Source organism: Motacilla alba, chromosome 1, assembly GCF_015832195.1.
Source record: "Motacilla alba alba isolate MOTALB_02 chromosome 1, Motacilla_alba_V1.0_pri, whole genome shotgun sequence".
Taxonomy (NCBI): domain Eukaryota; kingdom Metazoa; phylum Chordata; class Aves; order Passeriformes; family Motacillidae; genus Motacilla; species Motacilla alba.
The window spans coordinates 4,405,402-4,425,400 of NC_052016.1; the positions used below are offsets into that span (position 1 = coordinate 4,405,402).

The 19,999-nt window shown below is 44.1% G+C and overlaps 1 protein-coding gene across 1 annotated transcript in view; it reads right to left on the minus strand.

The window, feature by feature from the left end:
- Positions 1 to 1,978: 1,978 nt before the first annotated feature.
- The window catches only part of DOP1B (DOP1 leucine zipper like protein B), a 50,110-nt gene continuing 32,089 nt past the window's right edge, over positions 1,979 to 19,999 (minus strand). The window contains exons 19-37 of the mRNA XM_038139507.1: positions 16,945 to 18,532; positions 16,454 to 16,565; positions 15,908 to 16,096; positions 15,520 to 15,645; positions 14,860 to 14,994; positions 12,197 to 12,252; positions 11,777 to 11,881; positions 11,629 to 11,695; positions 10,803 to 10,944; positions 10,511 to 10,593; positions 9,895 to 10,004; positions 9,114 to 9,260; positions 8,792 to 8,853; positions 8,029 to 8,157; positions 6,974 to 7,110; positions 6,593 to 6,648; positions 5,951 to 6,100; positions 5,384 to 5,513; positions 1,979 to 4,682 (exon numbers count right to left, since the gene is read on the minus strand). Coding sequence (XP_037995435.1) covers positions 4,425 to 4,682; positions 5,384 to 5,513; positions 5,951 to 6,100; positions 6,593 to 6,648; positions 6,974 to 7,110; positions 8,029 to 8,157; positions 8,792 to 8,853; positions 9,114 to 9,260; positions 9,895 to 10,004; positions 10,511 to 10,593; positions 10,803 to 10,944; positions 11,629 to 11,695; positions 11,777 to 11,881; positions 12,197 to 12,252; positions 14,860 to 14,994; positions 15,520 to 15,645; positions 15,908 to 16,096; positions 16,454 to 16,565; positions 16,945 to 18,532 — 3,782 coding nt within the window. The 3' untranslated portion in view covers positions 1,979 to 4,424. The remainder of the gene's footprint in view (positions 4,683 to 5,383; positions 5,514 to 5,950; positions 6,101 to 6,592; positions 6,649 to 6,973; positions 7,111 to 8,028; positions 8,158 to 8,791; positions 8,854 to 9,113; positions 9,261 to 9,894; positions 10,005 to 10,510; positions 10,594 to 10,802; positions 10,945 to 11,628; positions 11,696 to 11,776; positions 11,882 to 12,196; positions 12,253 to 14,859; positions 14,995 to 15,519; positions 15,646 to 15,907; positions 16,097 to 16,453; positions 16,566 to 16,944; positions 18,533 to 19,999) is intronic.

Consider the following 19,999-nt stretch of genomic DNA (forward strand, 5'->3'; position numbering starts at 1 on the left):
GGACCACCACCACCAAGAGCACTGGAGAGGATCAACAGAACATCACTGGCACCTGTGGAGTGATGGCATTTTCTTTATTCTGTCCCTGTCACTCTCTTTCTGTCCCCCCCCCCCCCCCCCCACTTTTCTGTCTCTTTATTTTCTGTCTCATTTTCTACCAGCTAAACCCATCCTATTGTCATGGCGTATGGTCTCATTTGCACCCTAACTCAGGCAGAGGCATTTTTAATGGCTTTCATAACTGGATCTTGACAGAGCCTAAAGGTCTTTTCCAGCCTTGCTGATTCTGGGATTCTCTTCTTTGACCCCAGCAGCCAAGCTTGTCTCCTGGAGCAGAGCACGATGATCCTGGAGGAGCATCTGGGAATTTTGTGTGACACTCCCTGACCTCATCCCTGTGCCAGAACGAGGACATTTGTCCCAGAAATTGCTGTCCCACCTCCTCATGGCCCCTTCCCCAGCCACATCCTGTTGTTCCTGCCAGCAACCCTCGGATGGCTCCACAGCTCTCAGTGTTTGGCACATCCACATCCATCCCTCACACCACGTTCCAGGGGAGGCCCTGGCTACAGGGAAGGGTGAAATGGGAGAGCAGCTTTCCCTCAGCACAGCCTCCACACTAAAGCAAACAGATGGCAAAGTAACTGTGACCCTGTGAGAGCTTTAAACAGAGAAAGAGATAAAGATGATTTCAGAGATGGATAATGAGAACCTTTACCTTTAAACAAGTCATCTTTAAAACTCTACCCCCTAAGTTAGCATAGCCCATAAACACAACTATAAGAAAAACGTACAAAAAATGAGGAGGATTTCACAATTACAAATTTCCCCGGGCTGCTATTCATAAAGAGAACCACAAGAAAACTGTTTTCCTGTAGGGAAGTCTCCATAACATTAACAAGAGGGTCTTCTCTCCTGAAGTAAACTGAAGAAAGGCTATTTTAGAAGTAGCAAACTGACTGAAATTTTAGGTTTTATTTCTTTACATTGACAGTAAAAAAGTTATAATAAAAAGTATCCTAAAGATTTTATTATAATTCTTATTACTCTTTCTTTTACTTGCTGTTGATAAATTTTTCTTTATACCCTTTTAAAATTTTAAACCTACTTTACCTTTCTCCTAATCCCATGTCACAGCAAAAAATAAGTGAATACATTCTAGTGAGTACACTAATAATTAACCAACACTGAACCCATCACACTAATTAATACATTAACCAAAAAAACCCTCAAATTAACAAACCAAAACCACTGCACAAAATCAGTATTTCCACCCAATTTTAAACTAAAACCACCACGCACAGTCATTAAAGCACACTCCCCCAGCCTGAGGTGTTAAAGCTCATGGTCCAGGAGAGTTTTCTTCCCTCTGGATGAACAGGAGTGAGTTTTCTTCCAGGGCACTCCCTTGGATATGTGAAGATGTTCAGGCTGGAGTTGTGCAGCAGCTCCTGATTTCCGGGAAGTCTCTCCAGCCAGGGTCAATCCATGATCCCTGCAGCAGCTCCCTGTTCCAGACACAGCTCCTCAAAGCTGTCCCAGGCGGGGACAGGGATCTCAGGGTTCCAGGGGTGTAAGGCCAGGGATGCAGGAGGTGTGGGACGAGAGGGGGAGAGAGGAGCAGCACAGCCTCTCCCAAGGCAGGGGCCAGCAGAGTCCTGCTGCTGGGATCCACAGCCCTTATCCCCTGAGATGGGATTTCCAGCAGGAATTTGCCCATGGAAAGGGTGCTCAGGCCTTGGCAGGGGCTGCCCAGGGAGGTCTGGAGTGCCCATCCCTGCAGGTGTCACCTGGAGGTGGCACTGAGTGCTCTGGGCTGGAGACAAGGTGGGCACGGGGCACAGCTGGGACCTGATGATCTTGGAGATCTTTTCAGCCTCAATTACTCCGTGATTGAATTTGGGAGCTTTTCCGGAGTCAGATAAAAATTAAAGTTGGTGAGTGAGCAGTGAAGGTAGGTTGAAAAATAAGAACTGCATTTGAAAAGGCATTGCAAAATAACATTTAATATTAATAGAAGAAGTACATTCATGTATGGTATGGGATACACAACCATCACTTAATGATCTACACCTCAAGTCCTGCTGCTCTTCAGCAGTTTAGCTTGGTTGCACCTCCTGATTTTTTCCTTCAGGACAATGAAATACTTTGGAATATTTCCAAGTCTCCCTCTGAGGACTTTGGCTCTGCTGTATCAGAGCTGAAGTGTCCCAAAGACAAAGCTGAGCTTGGTTAGACTGAAAAGCAAAATCACAGCAAAGCAAAAGCATTTCCTGCCCTGGAACAGGAGAGAATGTCTGGAGTTCCAGGCAAAAGCATTTCCAGATTCATGGCCAGTGAGGTTGTTCTGCTTTGGTAGGGCCAGCTCAGAGCAGGACAGCCCTGCTGTGGCTCCTCAGTGGATTTATCAGCAGGAGAAAACAACCGCAGTTAGTCCCACATGGAACAGTAATAAAGTTATGGAATAAAGGAATAAAATATTCCCCTTTGGGCCTGTGGAACTCTGCCCCTGCAGCACTCAAGCAGGACTTTTAGTGAAAGCCCTTTCCTCCTTTTTCATATGTTATTTATAATTATAAAAGATCTGCTTGGACACTGAATTTTAAAGAACTTTTTCTTCTGAAGTGGAAGGATTCTGCAAGTCCCTTAAATGTCTGATGCCATTGAAAGCAGTTTAATGACAAAAAAGTTGTCTTGGATTTTAACACCATTTGAAGAATCATGGAGTAACAGAATCCTGGAATCCCAGACTGGTTTGGGTTGGAAGGGACCTCAAAGTCCATCCAGTGCCACTCCTGCCAGGCAGGGACACCTTCCACTGTGCCAGGCTGCTCCAGCCTGGCCTTGGGCACTGCCAGGGATCCAGGGGCAGCCCCAGCTGCTCTGGGAATTCCATCCCACCTCCTGCCCAGCCTCCCAGCCAGGAATTCCTTCCCAACATCCCTTCTAAGCCTGCTCTCCTATATCAGCATTTTAAAGGAAATATCCAAGTATGGAATGCAACCAGCAGGAAACTGAAAGTAAAAGTACCAAACCATCCTGAGTATTCAGATTATCCATAAAAATTACTGAAGATAGGCAGGAAATGAACACCAACATTTTAACAGTGGCCTGCTCCAACATTCCAGTAATGCTTTCAAAGGGTAGCTTTTCACTTGTGCTCATTCCAACAGCATTAGAGACCATTAATAAATTATATTAATAGAAATAATTCACATTCTTAATGACCACACCTCAGTCCACCACCGTCCTTCACTGTAAAAATGCAAAGGATTTAAATAAGTTTAGCACAAGCCGACTGTGCTGTTATTTTTGTACAGTATTCCAGTGTGAGAGTAAAGGATGTTTCATTATTTTAGTTTATAAACCCAAGATGAAAATCTCATCCATCTGAACCTAAAACCCACGGCAGAGAAGCCTCCCTTGTTGTTATGGGAGTTTGGGAAAAAGAAGTCCTTGACTCCCAACCAAATTTTTCCCATCTCCTTTCTAATATAGGAGAAGCACTGGGATGATCCCCCTGCCTCTCTCACCATCCAGGAACAACCAAATACATTCTTTTGTACAAAAAATGTTCTTACAAAAACAAAAGAAAAAGAATATTACTTTCCTTTTAGTTAAGCAATTTCTATTTTTACAGCATTATCTTAATTTAGTTGCATTTCAGAAGCTGCAGCCACCTGAGTCACTGAGAGAACGGAAGTTTTAATTTAAAAAATATGAATTTAAATCTTTTAATTGATTACTTAAAATCATAAACCCCTCAAGTAATGCTAATTACAAAATGCTCCTGCATAGGTTTGTGTTTTATGCACATTTCTGATTTGTTAGGAATTGCTAAGCCTGAAGATGCTGCTCTAGCACAGAGCTGAGATTACAGCCAGGGCAAAGCTGCAGCTCTTTGCACAATGTTGAGACTCAGACAATCCATGTGGGAGGAATTTGGGGGATTTTTTTAGAATTTGATCAATTTAGGGGCTTTCACCTCAGGAAATGACTCACTGCAAACTGATTGTACACTGACATGCAATATTGGATTTTCCTTCAATTTTCCTTCAAGACACAGTTCCAACAGCACTTTGAAGTCCTGGAGAAGTCCCAGGGCAGCTGCTGCTTCCACCAAGTCCAAAATATTCTTCCCCTATTTACAAAATGTCTTTAATCCTTCTCACAGAAAACAAATAAAACACAGGAACTCTGAGAAATTCCCACCAAACTGTCCTTTTTTTCCCACCACAGCAAGTGGAGATTCCTGCTTTTTACCACCAGCTCCTGAAGAATTGAAGAGAAATCCCAAAACGTAGCTGGAAATCCCAAAATGTAGCTGGAAATCCCAAAATGTAGCTGGAAATATGGGGGAAAAAACCGGAATTTCAGCCAAGCTTTCCCTGTGGTTGATCCAGCATGAGTGTCCCAGGTGAGGCTCAACTTTCCATATTTTCTAGGAAATCCCATTCCACACTGTCCTCCAGCTGCTGCAGGATCCTGCTGCCGTTGCTGCCAAGGGAATCCATGGAGGCAGCTGCGGAAGGGGAGGAATTTTGGGGCTCACTGCCACGGGCTGTGAATGCCCAGCACAGAGTCTGGAAGAAAGGCAGCAGCTGGGTGATGCTGGACACGGAGCGCAGGCTCAGCAGGGGGAATTTGGGGTTCCTGGCAGCTCCCTCGGGGTACTTTGGGTCCTGAAAGGAAAAAAAAGCTGGGATTTATAAAAGGTAAAGGTTGGAAAGGACCTGGAAGATCATCCAGCTCTTCCACTGTCCCAGGCTGCTCCAAGCCCCAATGTCCAACCTGGCCTTGGACATTCCGGGAATCCAGAGGCAGCCACAGCTGCTCTGGGCAGCCTTTTCCTCTTCCTCACAAGGAATACCTAAAAATCCCTTCAATAACTGAAAAACTGCCATTCAAGGAGAACAGCAGGTCAAGAGTGGCTGGAAGATTGCCATGAAATAATAAAATACTGCCATGAAATAATCCCATTTCCAGACCAAAGGCCTTGAAAACAAGATTCCTGTCTTCCCTTGCTGAGGTCATTTATCTGTTGGAACTCAGAGATTCACAAATTTGATTCAAAATTAAAAAAATACCTCAAAGCATTTGTTGGAAAAGAGGTGACTTGGCTTCCTTACAGAATTTCTATCATGGAATGGTTTGGGTTGGGAGGGACATCAAAGAACAGCCAGGTCCAGGGGCAGGGACACCTTCCACTGTCCCAGGCTGCTCCAAGCCCCATCTCAACCTGGCCTTGGACACTGCCAGGGATCCAGGGACAGCCACAGCTGCTCTTCCTCACAGGGAATATCTAAAAATCTCTTGAATAATGAAAAATCTTATGTTTGGAAAAGTAAATGAATGGATTAAAAAAAAGGAAAGGTTTCTTTACCCCATATTTCATCTTGAGCAGATCCATGATCCTCACGATGTGTGGTTGGCATTCCTGGTAGTTTTCCACCAGGTGAGAGGTGACAGGAGATGATTCTGTGTCCACCTCTGGCACAAAGGCCCATTTGTACCTGGAATAAATGTTTTGATTCCTTAAAAGGATGGAAGACCTTGTTTGGATCATGTCCACTTTAGTGCAGCACTGGTTCTTTCTACAAAAATCTCTCATAAATGTTCTCTGCTGCTATTAATGAATTATTACATTACTAATTTGCCAATATTTAAATATAAGCAGCTCCAAAACATTCCCAGGTGTGTGCAGATAGAAAAACAATCTCCACCTTTCTCCTCTCCCAATTTTCCAAGTTAAGGAATCTCCTAAAGAGGATGGGGAAATGCTCCTACACCAAGACTAAACTCTTCTCCCAAATCCCATTCATCACCATATTTATCACCATATATTCAATAGCACCCCTCCTAAACAGAGCTGAGGAAAGGCAAAATGAAATCTTGAGGAAAACAGAATTCTTTTAAAGGATAAAGGAACAGGAGGAGAAGAGGGACTCACATTTGGAAGAGCTGCATCCTGTCAGGGGGGAAGGAAAGTGCTGTGTCCAGGAATTTGCAGGCTGCCAGGTACAGGCACAGCTCCTTGGGCTGGATCTCAGCCCCGCTGCCATCCCCTGAGCCTTTGGCTTTGCTGATTTTGCTGTTGTTCCTGTGTTTCAATTTTTAAAAAAGTCCCATTCAAACTCCAATCCACCCAAGGTTTTTCAGTCAGCACGAGAGGAATGCCCACATTTACACAAAGAAGCTCTTGGACAATTATTTTTATTCTGCAGGATGCTCTTGTACTAGCATTTTTATTTCATTTTTGCTCTGTAGAAGCAAAATAATCTAAAAGATGCCAAAAAATGGCACCATGCTAAAATATTCAACTCCCAACTTAGCATTTATTTTTGTACACAACTAATAATTAGTACTTATATTTTTAGGCATATCACTATTTTAGCTGCTAAAAAAATTCTAAATTATGATTTAGCAGTAATAGAAAAATAAAAATGCAATAGCAAAATGTCCTGTTGGCTCCTCCCTATCCTAGAGAATTAATTTATCAATTTTAAAGAAATCTCTCAAGCTCTCCTCCCTATCCCAGAGAATTAATTAAATTAATTAATTTTTAAGAAGTCTCTCAAATGGCAGCTCTTACTTTGCTGGTTCTTCTTCCTCAGTTAAATCTTCCTCCAGCTGTAGAAATGTCTGGATCTTTAAAGAAATAATTATTGAGAAGCTGAAATGTTCACACAACTCAATCCTAACTAAAAGTGATGATTTACATTGAAAAGGAACCTTTATGACTTGTAACAAATTAATAATTCAGGCAAGAGATTCCATTAACAACACCAAAATTAATCCAAAAGGAATTTCCCAATGATAATTTTAATTCCCCCCCCCAAGTTATCAGATTAATGTAAAACTGTGGAAACATTTCCAAGCAGGGAAGAGGAAAAAGATAAACTGGGAAAAACCACAGGCTGATTTTTTCAAATGTAATTTTTTTTTCCCCAAATGTTCAAAACTTCTTTCTTACCAGTTCTGTGACCATGATTGGCCACAACGAGGTGAGATGTTGAGGGGAGATCCTCAACAAGAGAACCCTGAAGAAGAGAAACATCTGGGCAGCCACCAGAGAAGTCTGGCCCACGCGGAGGTTCTCAGTCAGGCGTTCTGGAGGCAGCATAAAAAAGGGAAAAAGCAAATTAAAAGCAGCATTTTCCTGAATTTGTGCTGTTTTTTGGAATTAAAGTGTGGAATTATGGAATGGTTTGAATTGGGAGGGACCTTAAAGCCCATCCAGTGCCACCCCTGCCATGGCAGGGACACCTTCCACTGTGCCAGGCTGCTCCCAGCCCCAGTGTCCAACCTGGCCTGGGGCACTGCCAGGGATCCAGGGACAGCCCCAGCTGCTCTGGCAATTCCATCCCAGCCCCTGCCCACCCTGCCAGGGAACAATTCCTCATTCCCAAGATCCCATCCAGCTCTGCCCTCTGGCACTGGGAGCCATTCCCTGTGTGCTGTCCCTCCATCCCTTGTGAAAGGTCCCTCTCCACCTTGTGGGAGGTGGCAAAACACAATTTTTACTTGATCATCAGCTTTGGGCTGAGTTCTTTGCACTGTATGAACTGAACTGGAATTCAGACAAAGCCCAGGTGGGTTTGGGGTGCACAAAATGTGATCAAAACTGGCATTTAGGAGAACAACAGCAGGTCACGAGTGGCTGGAAGATTGCCATGAAATAATCCCATTTCCAGACCAAAGGCCTTGAAAACAAGATTCCTGTCTTCCCTTGCTGAGGTCATTTATCTCTTGGAACTCAGAGATTCACAAATTTGATTCAAAATTAAAAAAAATACCCCAAAGCATTTGTTGAAAAAGAGGTGACTTGGCTTCCTGACAGAATTTCTATCATGGAATGGTTTGGGTTGGGAGGGACGTCAAAGAACAGCCAGGTCCAGGGGCAGGGACACCTTCATCTGCTCCAAGCCCCATCTCAACCTGGCCTTGGACACTGCCAGGGATCCAGGGGCTTCTGTGGCCAAAGGGATTTGTGTTTTGGCTCAGGGAAGGGCAGGGCTGGAGGCTCACCTTGGATCAGGGGCAGGTACAGGTGGTACTGGTCGATCTCCCCGCTGAAGACGGCGAACGCCTGGCGCTTCAGCAGCATGGCCTTCTGCTCAAAGCTGGGGTACAGCTTCAGGGCACTGCTCTGCATGGCTGCAACACACAGCACAGTTATCCACCCCACAGGAACTGCCTGCCTTTGGGGCTGGGGAGAATCCCGGGGTCCTGAAATCTTCCAGAAAAAAACTCTCCTGGCTCACTGACCGAGAATTCGTCTGGCGTAATAAAATTTGTCTTGTGTTGTAAATGTTGAATTATTCTTTTAGAAAGGATGAAAAAAAGACTAAAGGTGCTTGAGGCCAGTTTAAGGGGGCCCGTCCCACCCTTCCCCCCAGGATGTGTTCTTCCACACCCTTCTCGAGCCTGAATTAGAGGTCACAGCACAGCAATGGAAGCTTTGCTGCACTGCTCATGGCAGACACCTGCCATGCAGAGTTTGCCAAAGTCTCCTCCTGGGAGAGGTCACACTTGGACACCTCAAAACTAGGGGAAAATGTGAATGTGGGAACCCAACAGAAGCACCTCTACAGTCCCCTGGTGTGTTTTAGACATGATCAAAGTCCAGATTTAGCTCAGCTTTAGCTGGGAATCAAGTTCCCAAAATGGTCAATTATGCACAGTCAACACTTTATGGATAAATCAGTGGAATAAAAATGCACCCAAACGGCTCAGATGCAAACAGATTTCAAATTGAGGCAGAAATAAATGATCAGCAGCTGATACTTACTCATCAAATCCTTAAACATGGTTTTCTCATGTGTGAGGAGATGATCAATGATGGATCTCCAGCTGCAGGAGAGAAAGAAGGAATGAGATATCCAGGGAAAGCTGTGGGTCAAACTTTTCATACAAGGAAACAGTTTCCAGGCAAGATTTGTGTACAGACTCTTGTCTGGAGCAGAATTAGTGCCGAGACCCATTTTTACCATTATCCCATTCCATAAGAAAGCACTAAATGGAATTTTCTTCCCAATATTACTCTTCTCCTTTAAAGCTTTTCCTTGTAAATTCAGAATACAAGCTTGGAGTGCTGCAATTCCATGTCTTACTGAGTGCAGGAAGTGTCCATCTGGAAAAAAGATGGATCCATGTACAATTCCAGCACTTCTTTTTTCCAGGCTCTCTTGGTGTAGGCGTATCCACTCAGGGAGCTGAGGAGCTGAGCACCAGCACGGAAACTGGGAATGTTGTAGGCACTGGGGAAGAGGACAAAAATGATCAATATGGGCTTTTAAAAAGTTCAAAAATAGGTTCCAGCTCACAAAAGGGTTGGTTAGAATGAGATCTTAAGGAAGGAATTGTTCCCTGGCAGGGTGGGCAGGGGCTGGGATGGAATTGCCAGAGCAGCTGGGGCTGCCCCTGGATCCCTGGCAGTGCCCAAGGCCAGGTTGGACACTGGGGCTTGGAGCAGCCTGGGACAGTGGAAGGTGTCCCTGCCATGGCAGGGGTGGGATGGGCTTTAAGGTCCTTCCCAACTCAAACCATTCCATGCCCTGTGTCCCCATTGGATATCATCCATCTCTCCCATATTTGTGAGAAAAACTAGGAATGGGAATAGGGAGAGATGATGTTTTCCTGCTTCCTGGTGGATCCTGGGACCTGCTCATGCTCTGCTGCCCCATCCCCATCCCCTGACAGGCACAGAAAGGGGAGATCCGAGTAAAACCCAAATTCCCAGGTGGGGGAACCAGAGGTCAAACAACAACAGGTTCAGTGGGGGAAACACTGCTCAAACCCAGCTCAAACCCTTAGAATGGGAACAGAGAATGGAGAAACAATGGAAAACAAAAAGATGAGGCAGGGAAATGGCAGGAGCAGGGAGAGACTGGCCTGTGGTTGCGCAGGTACGGGAACACGAAATAGAGCAGGCGGGAGATGAGGGGCACGGCCTTGTCCTTCTCATCACTGCGGTACACCACGTCCAGCAGGGAGGCCAGCACCTGACAAGGGACAGAGAGCTCTTCACACCCACAGCTGCCACTGCTGGAAGTGTTCCAGCCATGCTTCAGGCTGCAAGTTTGTGCAATGGAATAGCCCCCATAAGATTAGCACTCCTGTTTAATGTACCAGGAAAATCCTCCTCACGGAATTCCAGAATCACTGGGTTGGAAGAGACCTTCAAGATCGAGTCCAACCCAGCCCCAGCACCTCAACTCAACCCTGGCATCCAGTGCCACATCCAGGCTTTGTTAAACACACCCAGGGATGGTGACTCCACCACCTCCCCGGGCAGCCATTCCACAACTTTATCACCCTTTCTGAGAAACACTTTTCCTGCTATCCAACCTGTATTTCCCTTGGTGCAGCTCGAGGCTGTGCCCTGTGGTTGTGTCAGTGCTGCCTGGAGAAAGAGCCCAGCCCCAGCTGAGCACAGGCACCTTTCAGGGAATTGTAGAGAGTGATAAATTCCTCAAAAAAACCCCACAGATGAGAGGGCCCCACTGACCTCTGCCAGGAGAGAAAGGGCTTGGACACTGTAGATTGAAGGAGCAGAGGCAGAAACCATTGAAGATGGTGCCACTGATGTATCTAAAAAAAGCAAAATAATCGAGTTTTCTCTTCAGACAGGTTTAAATGTGGCTGTTTCCTAATCTGCTGCCCAAACAGAACATTTATGTGCAAATTGGTGTTACATGAGATATGAAATCATGCAAACCACACATCATCAAACCCCTCGTGCTCTTCACTGCCTGCAGCAGAGGACAGGGAGCAGCAGGAGTCAGGGAAAGTCTCTTTACCATTGACATCCTCCACGTTGAATTCATCTGGTAAAATCTGAGGCTGAGCTTTCACTTCCAAATTCCTGCTCAGCCAACTGGTCTGTTCCAGGGAAGAGCCAGCAATGGTCCCCACAGCCTCCAGGATCTTCTGGGTCACCTCCTGTAACGTAACCAAAGTGGCACCAGGTATTTCATTGGTGTGTTTAATTCCCAGAAAATCAGAGCTGCAATGAAACCAAATTCAGCCAAAGCAAGGCAGAGGCTGTAAAATGACATTTTCTGTCATTTTGCTGGCAGGACTCTGAAGCAGAAGGGGAGACTGAATTACTCTGTCGGAACATGAAACCCAAACCCACCCAGGGAAGCAGTGTTCAATCTGGTGAAATAAGTGAAATTAATTATAAATCTGTGCTGGTGAAATAAGGCGGAACAGGAGGAGGATCCTGCTCCTTTCTTTCTTTACAGCTGAGCTCAGAGTCATTCCCATTGCCAAGCCTAGCTGGGAGCTCCAAGGATTAATTAATTTTCCTAGACAGATTGGAGATTTCAATATCCACACACAGGATGTGAACTCAGGACATCCCACTTGTGTTACCAGCTCAGTTCTGAGAAAAATAATAAAAAAAACCCAACAGCTTTCAAGCATTTGGGACAAAATTCTGTTTATCTCTCGTGTTTGAGTCTGCCCTGTTCACCAGGCCTCAGCCAAAATGGGTGGATGCACATCCAGGCACTCCCAAAACACAGGAATTCAGATCTAAAGCACAGATCAGGCCATCTCCACTTGTCCTTACATGAACAGTGCCAGGTTTAGAACTAAAAGAATAATTTAAACCTGCTCTACCTGCAGGTCTTTCTGGTCCTTTTTGTTCTCCAGGGTGGGTGTCCTCGTCACAAAGTCATTCAGGATGCTGTGGGGAGATCAGAGCACCCTCAGTTAGGAATGGCGCAGTGTGAAACCTCAGTGAAACCTCTGCTCTCTCCCACAGTACCTGAGGAGAAGGAAGTGGCCAGGAGGAGCCAAGTTCAGCTGCACAGACTCTCTGAGGAGCCCTAACAAGGGCTGGAAGTTCTCCTGCAGGGCTGGGACAGGGAGTCTGCCAAAAAAAATAAAACCAAAGCACACCTGAGTGAAGGTAGAGCAAAGGAAAGAACAAAAACAACAAATAAGAGGAACTTGATGGCCTGAAAGCTTTAGGATCAGTCCTGCCCTTCCTGAGTGTCAGTGTCACTTCCCCTTGCAGTGTCACAGCCCTGGCACTCTGGGTGTGTGTGTCAACAACCAAGGGACAACACATTTCCTGCAGAGAAGTGTTCTGGGACATGGAGATCAAAGGAAAGAAAAATGGCAATACTGGCTGCTCCCTCCTTGGAGTCAAACAGAAAATTCTCTTTTAGCAGGATTGAGTTACCTCTGAATGAAAGCAAAACTGAACTGCAGCACTGGGATATCCACCAGAGAGGATTTCTGAAAAAGAAAAGCAAACCCACACTTATTTGTTGTCAGAAGGAAAAAGAAAAATCCAACCTGGCCTTGGGCACTGCCAGGGATCCAGGGGCAGCCAGAGCTGCTCTGGGAATTCCATCCCAGCCCCTCCCCACCCTCACAAAGAAGGATTTATTCCCAAAATCTCCTTTGAGTATCTTTTGATTATAGTACTTTCTAATTAAATAATTTATACATATTATTAATTATATATATTATCTAATTAATTCCTAATTATTACCAATTTTTTCTTCACTACATACATTATTTTGCTCTAATGTTTCCTCATAACCAAATATTATTGATAATAACAACTTATATCGTTATCTTACATATCTCTATACAATTTTACAAAACACAAAACAAAACTAATCAATATTTTATTCCTCACACAAAACACCATTATATGCTGGTTTTTGGCTTCTTTGTTCTACTTCTGTTGGAGTCAGGATTGAAGGTACTTGAGATGGTATTCTGCATTTAGGATTAGATGTTTATTTTTTCTTATTTATGTAACAGTCTCATAAACTGTGAGTTCTATAGTATTTCACTAACAAGGTATAAAATGGCTAACTATCTTTCTATACAAGAAAAGTTTTTTTAAGGTTTAAACTGTCCAATTAAGAAATGACACCTCAATTATTTTCACTTTTAACCCAGTGCCCGCCATGGGGACTTTTTTATCCAATGACACAAAACCACCCAAACCCATGGAGAAGAAGAAGAAGAAGAAGGTGAAGAAGAAGGAGCAGCCTCTGCCTAAAACCTCCATCTTGCTGTATATCTATTACTGTATTCTAAACCCTTCAACTCTGAGTTTCCCAGCCTGTGATATCACACACTTCTATTCAAACTCCACACCCACAATCCCAGTTCTGTCATTCCATTCTGGAAGCTTCTCCAGGGCCTCAGGTCAATGCAGTGTTCTCTTGGGGGTCAGTGCCTGGCAGCACAGAAAGCCCAAAATCTCAGCAGCCAGAACTCCAACACATCTCTTTGTGTTTGCCCATTGAGCAAAGCCTGAAGTACCCTTGACTTGCAAATTTTCTTTTTGATTGTCTCTGACTTGAAGAGAAAACTGATTTATTTCCCTGCTGCAATGCTCTGGTGGCTCAAGGAAAGGAGTTCCCTTTCCCAAGAAGGGAGGCACAGTTTTTTTCTAATTTTTTTTCTAAATTTTTTTCAAATCTTATTGAAGTATTTCCTGTCCTAAACACCTTTTACTTGTACACGAATGCAGTGACTTTCCCAACTCAGTGAATGCAGCCAGAGAGAATTCCAGATCAGAGGCTTTTGTTCCATTTCATCATCTCTGCTTTGGTTGGAGGGTTTGGTTTTTGTGTTTCAGATATTGGGAAAAATTTGTTCCCCGTGAAGGAGGGGAGGCCGTTCCCCTTGTCCCATCACCATCTCCTGATATATTTTAAAGGATCTACTTATTGTGGATCAAACACAGTCTGGATGCCAAAACTTATTCAGGAGCAAGGGACAATCCCACATTTAAAAGCAAACCCTTCTAACAGTGCTTCAAAGACACATTGAAACACATCCAGCTTGGAATACATTAAGGAAATGGAATTATCTTCCTGCTTGAAGTTTTGGTTTTGTTGTTATAGTATCTACTTATTTATTTTTTAATAAATAAATATTTAAAATAATTTTATTTTATATAAACAATATAAATAACACAAATAATATAATATAATGTAATGTAATATAGTATAATATAATATTATTATAGTATATTATATTATTTTACTTTAAATAGATATTTATATATTTATATTATATTTATGTATTTAATATATTTATTTTTGTATTTATATAATATATTTTCTAGGATATATTTATATTTTAAGTTTAAAAATGTTGAATTTAATGTAATTTTTTTTTATAGAACCAGGGATTTTTTAATTTTTGGTGTTTAAAGGATGTTTTAGGAAGGAATGTGGTTTAAATACTTTATTTATTAGAGGGATTTAGAATGAATTGTGAAAGATGTGGAGGAATGGTTTTTGGTATTGGTTAAGTATTTATTGGTAAATTGGTTAAATCAGTTGAAAGTGGTTTTTTAAGGTTTTAATGAGTTAAATATATGGTATTTAAGTTTGATGTATTGGTTAAGGTTATTTAACTATTGGGATTTGGTTGATTAATGGGTAAAACTGCATTGTTGAGGATAAATAAGATCAAAAATATAAATATTATATTAGTTTTAATTTTATGTTTGTAGTTTTTATATGTGACGTAAGAGGTGTTTGGTTTTGGTTGTAGTTTTTGTGTAGTTTATGTTTGTGGGCTTACTTTTTTGCTTTAGAGTTTTTAATGTTTTAGATGTTTTTGTGTTTGATATGGTTTTATGTTCTTTATGGGAATTTATTTTGCTTTTGAACTTGTGGAGATATAAGTATACTTTTTGCTTTAGGTTATTAATGGAAATGGATTTTTAATTTGTTTTGGTTTTGGGTTTTTGATTAGGATTAAAGGATTTTTAACAACTTTTGGTTTTGTACCATTAGAAAAACGCTAAATGCTTGGTGGATTTGGTTTTGTAAAAGAGCTGTTCAAAAAATGTAGAACATGTAATACCTCTTCCCCCTTGATTTGTGCTGGTTTCTTGACCACCTCTTTGACCAGATACAATATGGTGTCAATTTTCAGTGTATTCAGGGCACAAATTAAGTCCACCAGAATGAGCTGGGATGCACTGGCCGCTGGGAGGATCTGACAAGAGAAAACAAAACAAAACACACACATTGCAAAATGAAATGTAAATGACAGAGGGTAATCGAAGCCAGCCCTTGCCATTTAAAGATCTCCCAACACCTCATGAAACCAACTGGATTCTGCCTCAGTGAAAGCAGGAAAAGAAAAGTTATAAATAAACTTTTAAACAGAATAATAAAATTTTAAACAGAATAAATAATGAGTTCCAGAGAACACAGCTCTCATTTTCTCTGGAAATCGAGCTGATTCATGGGCTTTAAAATATAATTGGCCAATTGCAATCCAGTATTGAATAAAAAATGGCTTTTGCTCTCAGATTTAAACCTACAATGTGGGTTTTATTTGATTATTTGTTGAGGTTTAATTGTAGTCCTGATGCTTTTTCTAACTATGGGGATTTCAGATTTTTCAATCCTATTTAGAAAACCCCAAAGAATCTACAAACAGAGTTGAGAACTGACCATGTAAATGTAACATTTGCCTTTATATAGGAAACAAAAGGGTGCTTTTCTTTAGCCTCACCTTGGTTTTACTGTGACTCCTGTGAGGTTTTTTGCTGTTCCACACTGCTGCAGTTGCTGCCATCAGCTGGATTCCAAGGTGTGCTGTCAAGGGATTCAGGAAGTCCAATATTTTTGTTCTCAGTGTCTGTAAAGAGAGGAAAACAATTATTAATGTAAGGCGAAGACCAGCTCCTGGTTTATACAATATTATTTCTTTTCCCAGGATATACAGAAAAAATGGTTTGTTTATTTCCCAGGGAAATGAGGAGCTGCAATGAAACCAAATCCCATGCCAGTAAAAATAAAAGAACAATGTAAAAATAAAAGAACAATACAAGAACTCCACGTAAAATGCACTGGGGAGGATGAGAAGATAAAAAAAATCAGCATTTTAAAAGAGCTCCTACTTTGGTTGCTTTGAAGTAGACTGAAGAGGAGCCTTTAGTTGTCCCAAAGAAGTCAGTTGGTCTTTTTTGGGAGTCTTCCCTCTTGATGACACTCCAGAGGAGGCTCATGGTGTTGATAATTCGGGGCAGCTCCTCCAGGATGGCATTCCTGGCATTCCTCAGGTTGGCAGGTTCAGCTGAACAGGATGACTGGGAAAAAAAAAAAACAAACCAAAATATCAATGTTAAAATTATTTCTTATGCACAAGAGCCTAAAAATTGTAGGGAACACATCAGAACATTATAAACCCAAAAGAAAATTAACCAGTTTGTAAGGACAGAGGACTGATACTTGCATCACCAAGACCTTTGTGAACAATTACTTAAAATTCACTTTGCAGGCTTCAAATACAGAAAAATTAAGCTTAGTCCTTTCACTTTGAGTCAGTTCAGTTCTTTGGGTGTGCTCTGAGGCCTCTCTAAGGTTATTTTCTTGTACAATTCCCTGTTTCTCTTCACCTGGAAGGAAAGGGGATGTGACTCTGCTGGCAGGGGATTCCCACATACCTTTTTGGTAGGATGGGGGTGATCCAGAAGGCAGAAGTGCCCGATGGTTGTCAGCCCTTCCAGAAGGGTGAGGGGGTAATCAGGAGTCACATTTTCTCTTTTAGAAGTGAAGCTTTGGAAGGGGGGAAAAAACCCAAACATGTTAATAAGCCACGTGGTATTTCCTTGATTAAAAATTCCTGTTTCTATTCCATAGCTAAAATTGGAGGGATTATCAGATTAGGAATACCAAAATGAAGGGATCCATAAAACTGGGAGCTTTTACACTTGGATGGAAGGCAGAGGGAGCCAGGAAATATCAAAGCTGCTGCTCCTCCCTCCTCTCTTCTTCCAGCTGCTGCACCAATCCTGCCTCCAGCTCACTCCAGGTGCAGCAGGAATTAAGGATCAAACTCTGGGAGCCTCACTGCTGACCCAGGGAGTTCCTACACACTCCCAGCTCTGTGGAAAAGGGAAATGTTGGAATAACAAATCCCCCCGCTGGCTCTTACCTGGCAGATGTTTTGGCAGAAGTCTTCACAGCTTCATTTTCATACTGCTTGACAAGCTCATCCAGGTTTTTACAGATCTGCACCACAAATGGGGCCACGGTCCAGCCTAAGGACTTCCCAAAGTAGGGCAGGGAGCTGGTGACCAAGCTCACCCACGTGGGATGCATGCCATGGCCATACTCGGGCTGGAGCCCCCTCACCACGGCAGAGACAAACAACCCCTGGGAGGTGATGGGGTGTGGGTACACGTACTGCATGGCCCCGATGGCCTGCTGGAAGTTCAGAGCCTGCTGCCACTCCTTGGAGAGGTCCGGCTGGTTCTCCAGCTCCTCAGGCCTCTGGCCAAGGTGGTGCTCCAAGACAATCAACACCTGCAGCAGCTTCAGCAGCTCAATCTGGAGAGGGTGCTCGCTCCAGATCTGATCGTGGCCAAAATTGATCAGGCTCTCCTCGAAGATCTCTTGCTCCTGGTGGTTGGCCCCATCAGGCAGGAGCAGCTGGTAGCGTTTGTGGCTGACGTACATGGAGGCCGAGAGCGAGAGCAGCACCAGCTCCTGCACCCGGCACCTCCCCAGCAGATCGCGGATCAGCTCCACGTTCTTGGGCTCGGCCGCCTTGGCCGTGGTGGCCAGCTGGGCCATCATCCTGATGAGCACCTCCACGCTCTTCACCTGCACGTCCCTGTTGCCCAGGAGGTCCCTGTGGCTGAGCTGCAGGCAGCAGGGGTAGTAGGAGCGCAGGAAGCTCAGGCACAGCGAGGTGAGCAGCTCGATCAGCAGCGAGTGCGGGCACGCCGTGGGGGACTGAGGCTGCAGCTTCCCATAAAAGCTCTGCCCTACCAGAGCTTCCTGGTGGCGAGCCAAGAGGTTGTAGATGAGGTTCAGGTGCGCTGTGGAGCTGGTGTCCATGCTGGTGGTGGCCACAGCCTCGATGAATTCTTTGGGGTTGGTTTTGAGCACGGCCTCCAGCACGGAGAAGGCGTAGAGCACCCGCCGGGAGTCGTAGGGCTGCAGGTACAGCAGCATGTGCTTGAACAGGGCCTCTGCCAGCTCCTGCTTCTCCTTCTGCTGCCTCAGCAGCCTGCACTGGGCCATCTCCTGCAGCTCCAGCTCCACCTCCTCGTCACTGGACAGAGACTCCGAGGCCTGAGTCCTCTCGGAGTCGGCCCTGACGAGGTTGAGCCCCGCGCTGGACCTGGAGCTCTCGGAGGCGCTGAGAGAATTCCCGTGGCCTGGGGCCTCTCTGCCATCAGCTGCAGCCTCCTTGTCCTCGCTGCTCACCTCCTGCAGCTCCAGGGAAGGGGACAAAGAGGAGGTGTTGTCACTGTCATGGCCTGTGCTGGTGTCTGCAGACTCCGTGTGCTCGCTGTTGTCCTGGTCGCCCTCCGTGTCCTGGGAAGAGCCATCATTTTCAGGCTGCTCAGCTTTTAGCTCTGCTTTCTCTGGATCAGTTTCCACTTCTGCCCAAATTGCTTCTCTGTCCACAGTAGTGAACTGGCTCAAGGGAAGGTTTTCCTCAGAATTGCTCTCAGAGATGCCAGACTCTTTCAGAGGGGCCTTTTTCTTGCAAAGCCAATCACGAACATAGTCTGAAAAAAGATTTTTTTCATTTAATTTCTATTTCACACATAAAATCATATCACAGTCTGGCTTGGAAGTTATCTTTACGGATCATTTAGTCAACACATCATGCTTTATATTCAATAAATAATTTTAAAAAAAGTTTGTAAAGCTACTTTGCTCCAGTCCAGTATTAATTGTGATGAGTGGGGCAGCAGACAGTCTGTTCCAGATTGCAAGGCAAGATGGATTCTATTTGCCACCTGGATGGCAGTTGTCTTCTGATAAGTTAGCAGTTTTCCTTATCTCTTCCACACCCAATCCTCCCTCTGGGTGGGGGGGACATCTGCTGATAAGAGGCCATTGAATGTCACTGCATGGCTGATAAGATCTACAGCATCCCATTGGGAGATGCTCCACCCAGGGGGAGGAGCCAAGCATTCCTACCTGGATAGAATCTGGAGGTTCTGGAACACCAGCACAGCTGCTCCACTGGATTCCCAGAGGAACAGCAGCTGCCTCTTCTTCCACTGGATCTCCAGAGGAAGACTACACCTTTCTACAGGATCCCTGCTCCAGCAGAGCCACACCTTGCACTGCAGGAGGGCTGCAGCCACCATTCCAATGGGACTGCTGCCAACACCCTGACTCACAGGGTGTCAGGCTGTGTTCTGACTCTGTCAGTGTTGTTTTAGTTTATTGCACTGTTTATTTTATCCTTTTATTTTCTTCCCTATTGAAGAACTGTCATTTCCTGCTCCCATATTTTTTGCCTGAGAGCCCCTTAAATTAAAAATTTATAGCAATTCGAGGTGGGGGGGGAGTTTAATTCTCCATTTCAGGGAGGCTCCTGCCTTCCTTAGCAGGCACCTGTCTTTCCAAACCAAGACACAGTCACAAGATTCTGTTGAGTGCAGTTGAATGCTTGTGCAGTTTCAGTTTAGATGTAGTGTAATACAGTGTAAGATAGTATAGAATAATATGTGGATGCCATGGGACAGAGAGAGAGAAACGGCAAGTGTTTCTCACAGCGGCTTGTGAGAATTTTTAGGGAGTTGTAAGAATGTGATAACTTGTTAAGTATAAACAATCTGCAGGTGATGTGATACAGGAGCCTCCTTGAGCCAGGTCTCATAAGTCTTGGAGGTCTATATCACACCCAAGATAGCTCAGCTACCCTTGGAGGCATAAAAATCAGCAGGATTGTGGTTGTGATATTTTGTGAAAATCCCTTTGCTAGGATTTTCTTCTCCTGAGAAGCTGAAGGGCCTCAGCTTCAAGTGTAAACAGTTTGTTATCTGCTGCTGTGGAATGCAGCAGGTGCTGCCTCGATTGGTCAGTGTGGGATGTTTCTACTTGGTGGCCAATCCAGGAGGCAGCAGCTCTCGGACTCTCTGGGAGTCACAGAACTTTGTTATTCATTCCTTTCTATTCCTGTCTCACCTTCTGATGAATCTTTCTCTCTGTTCTTTGTAGTATAGTTATAGTGTGGTCTT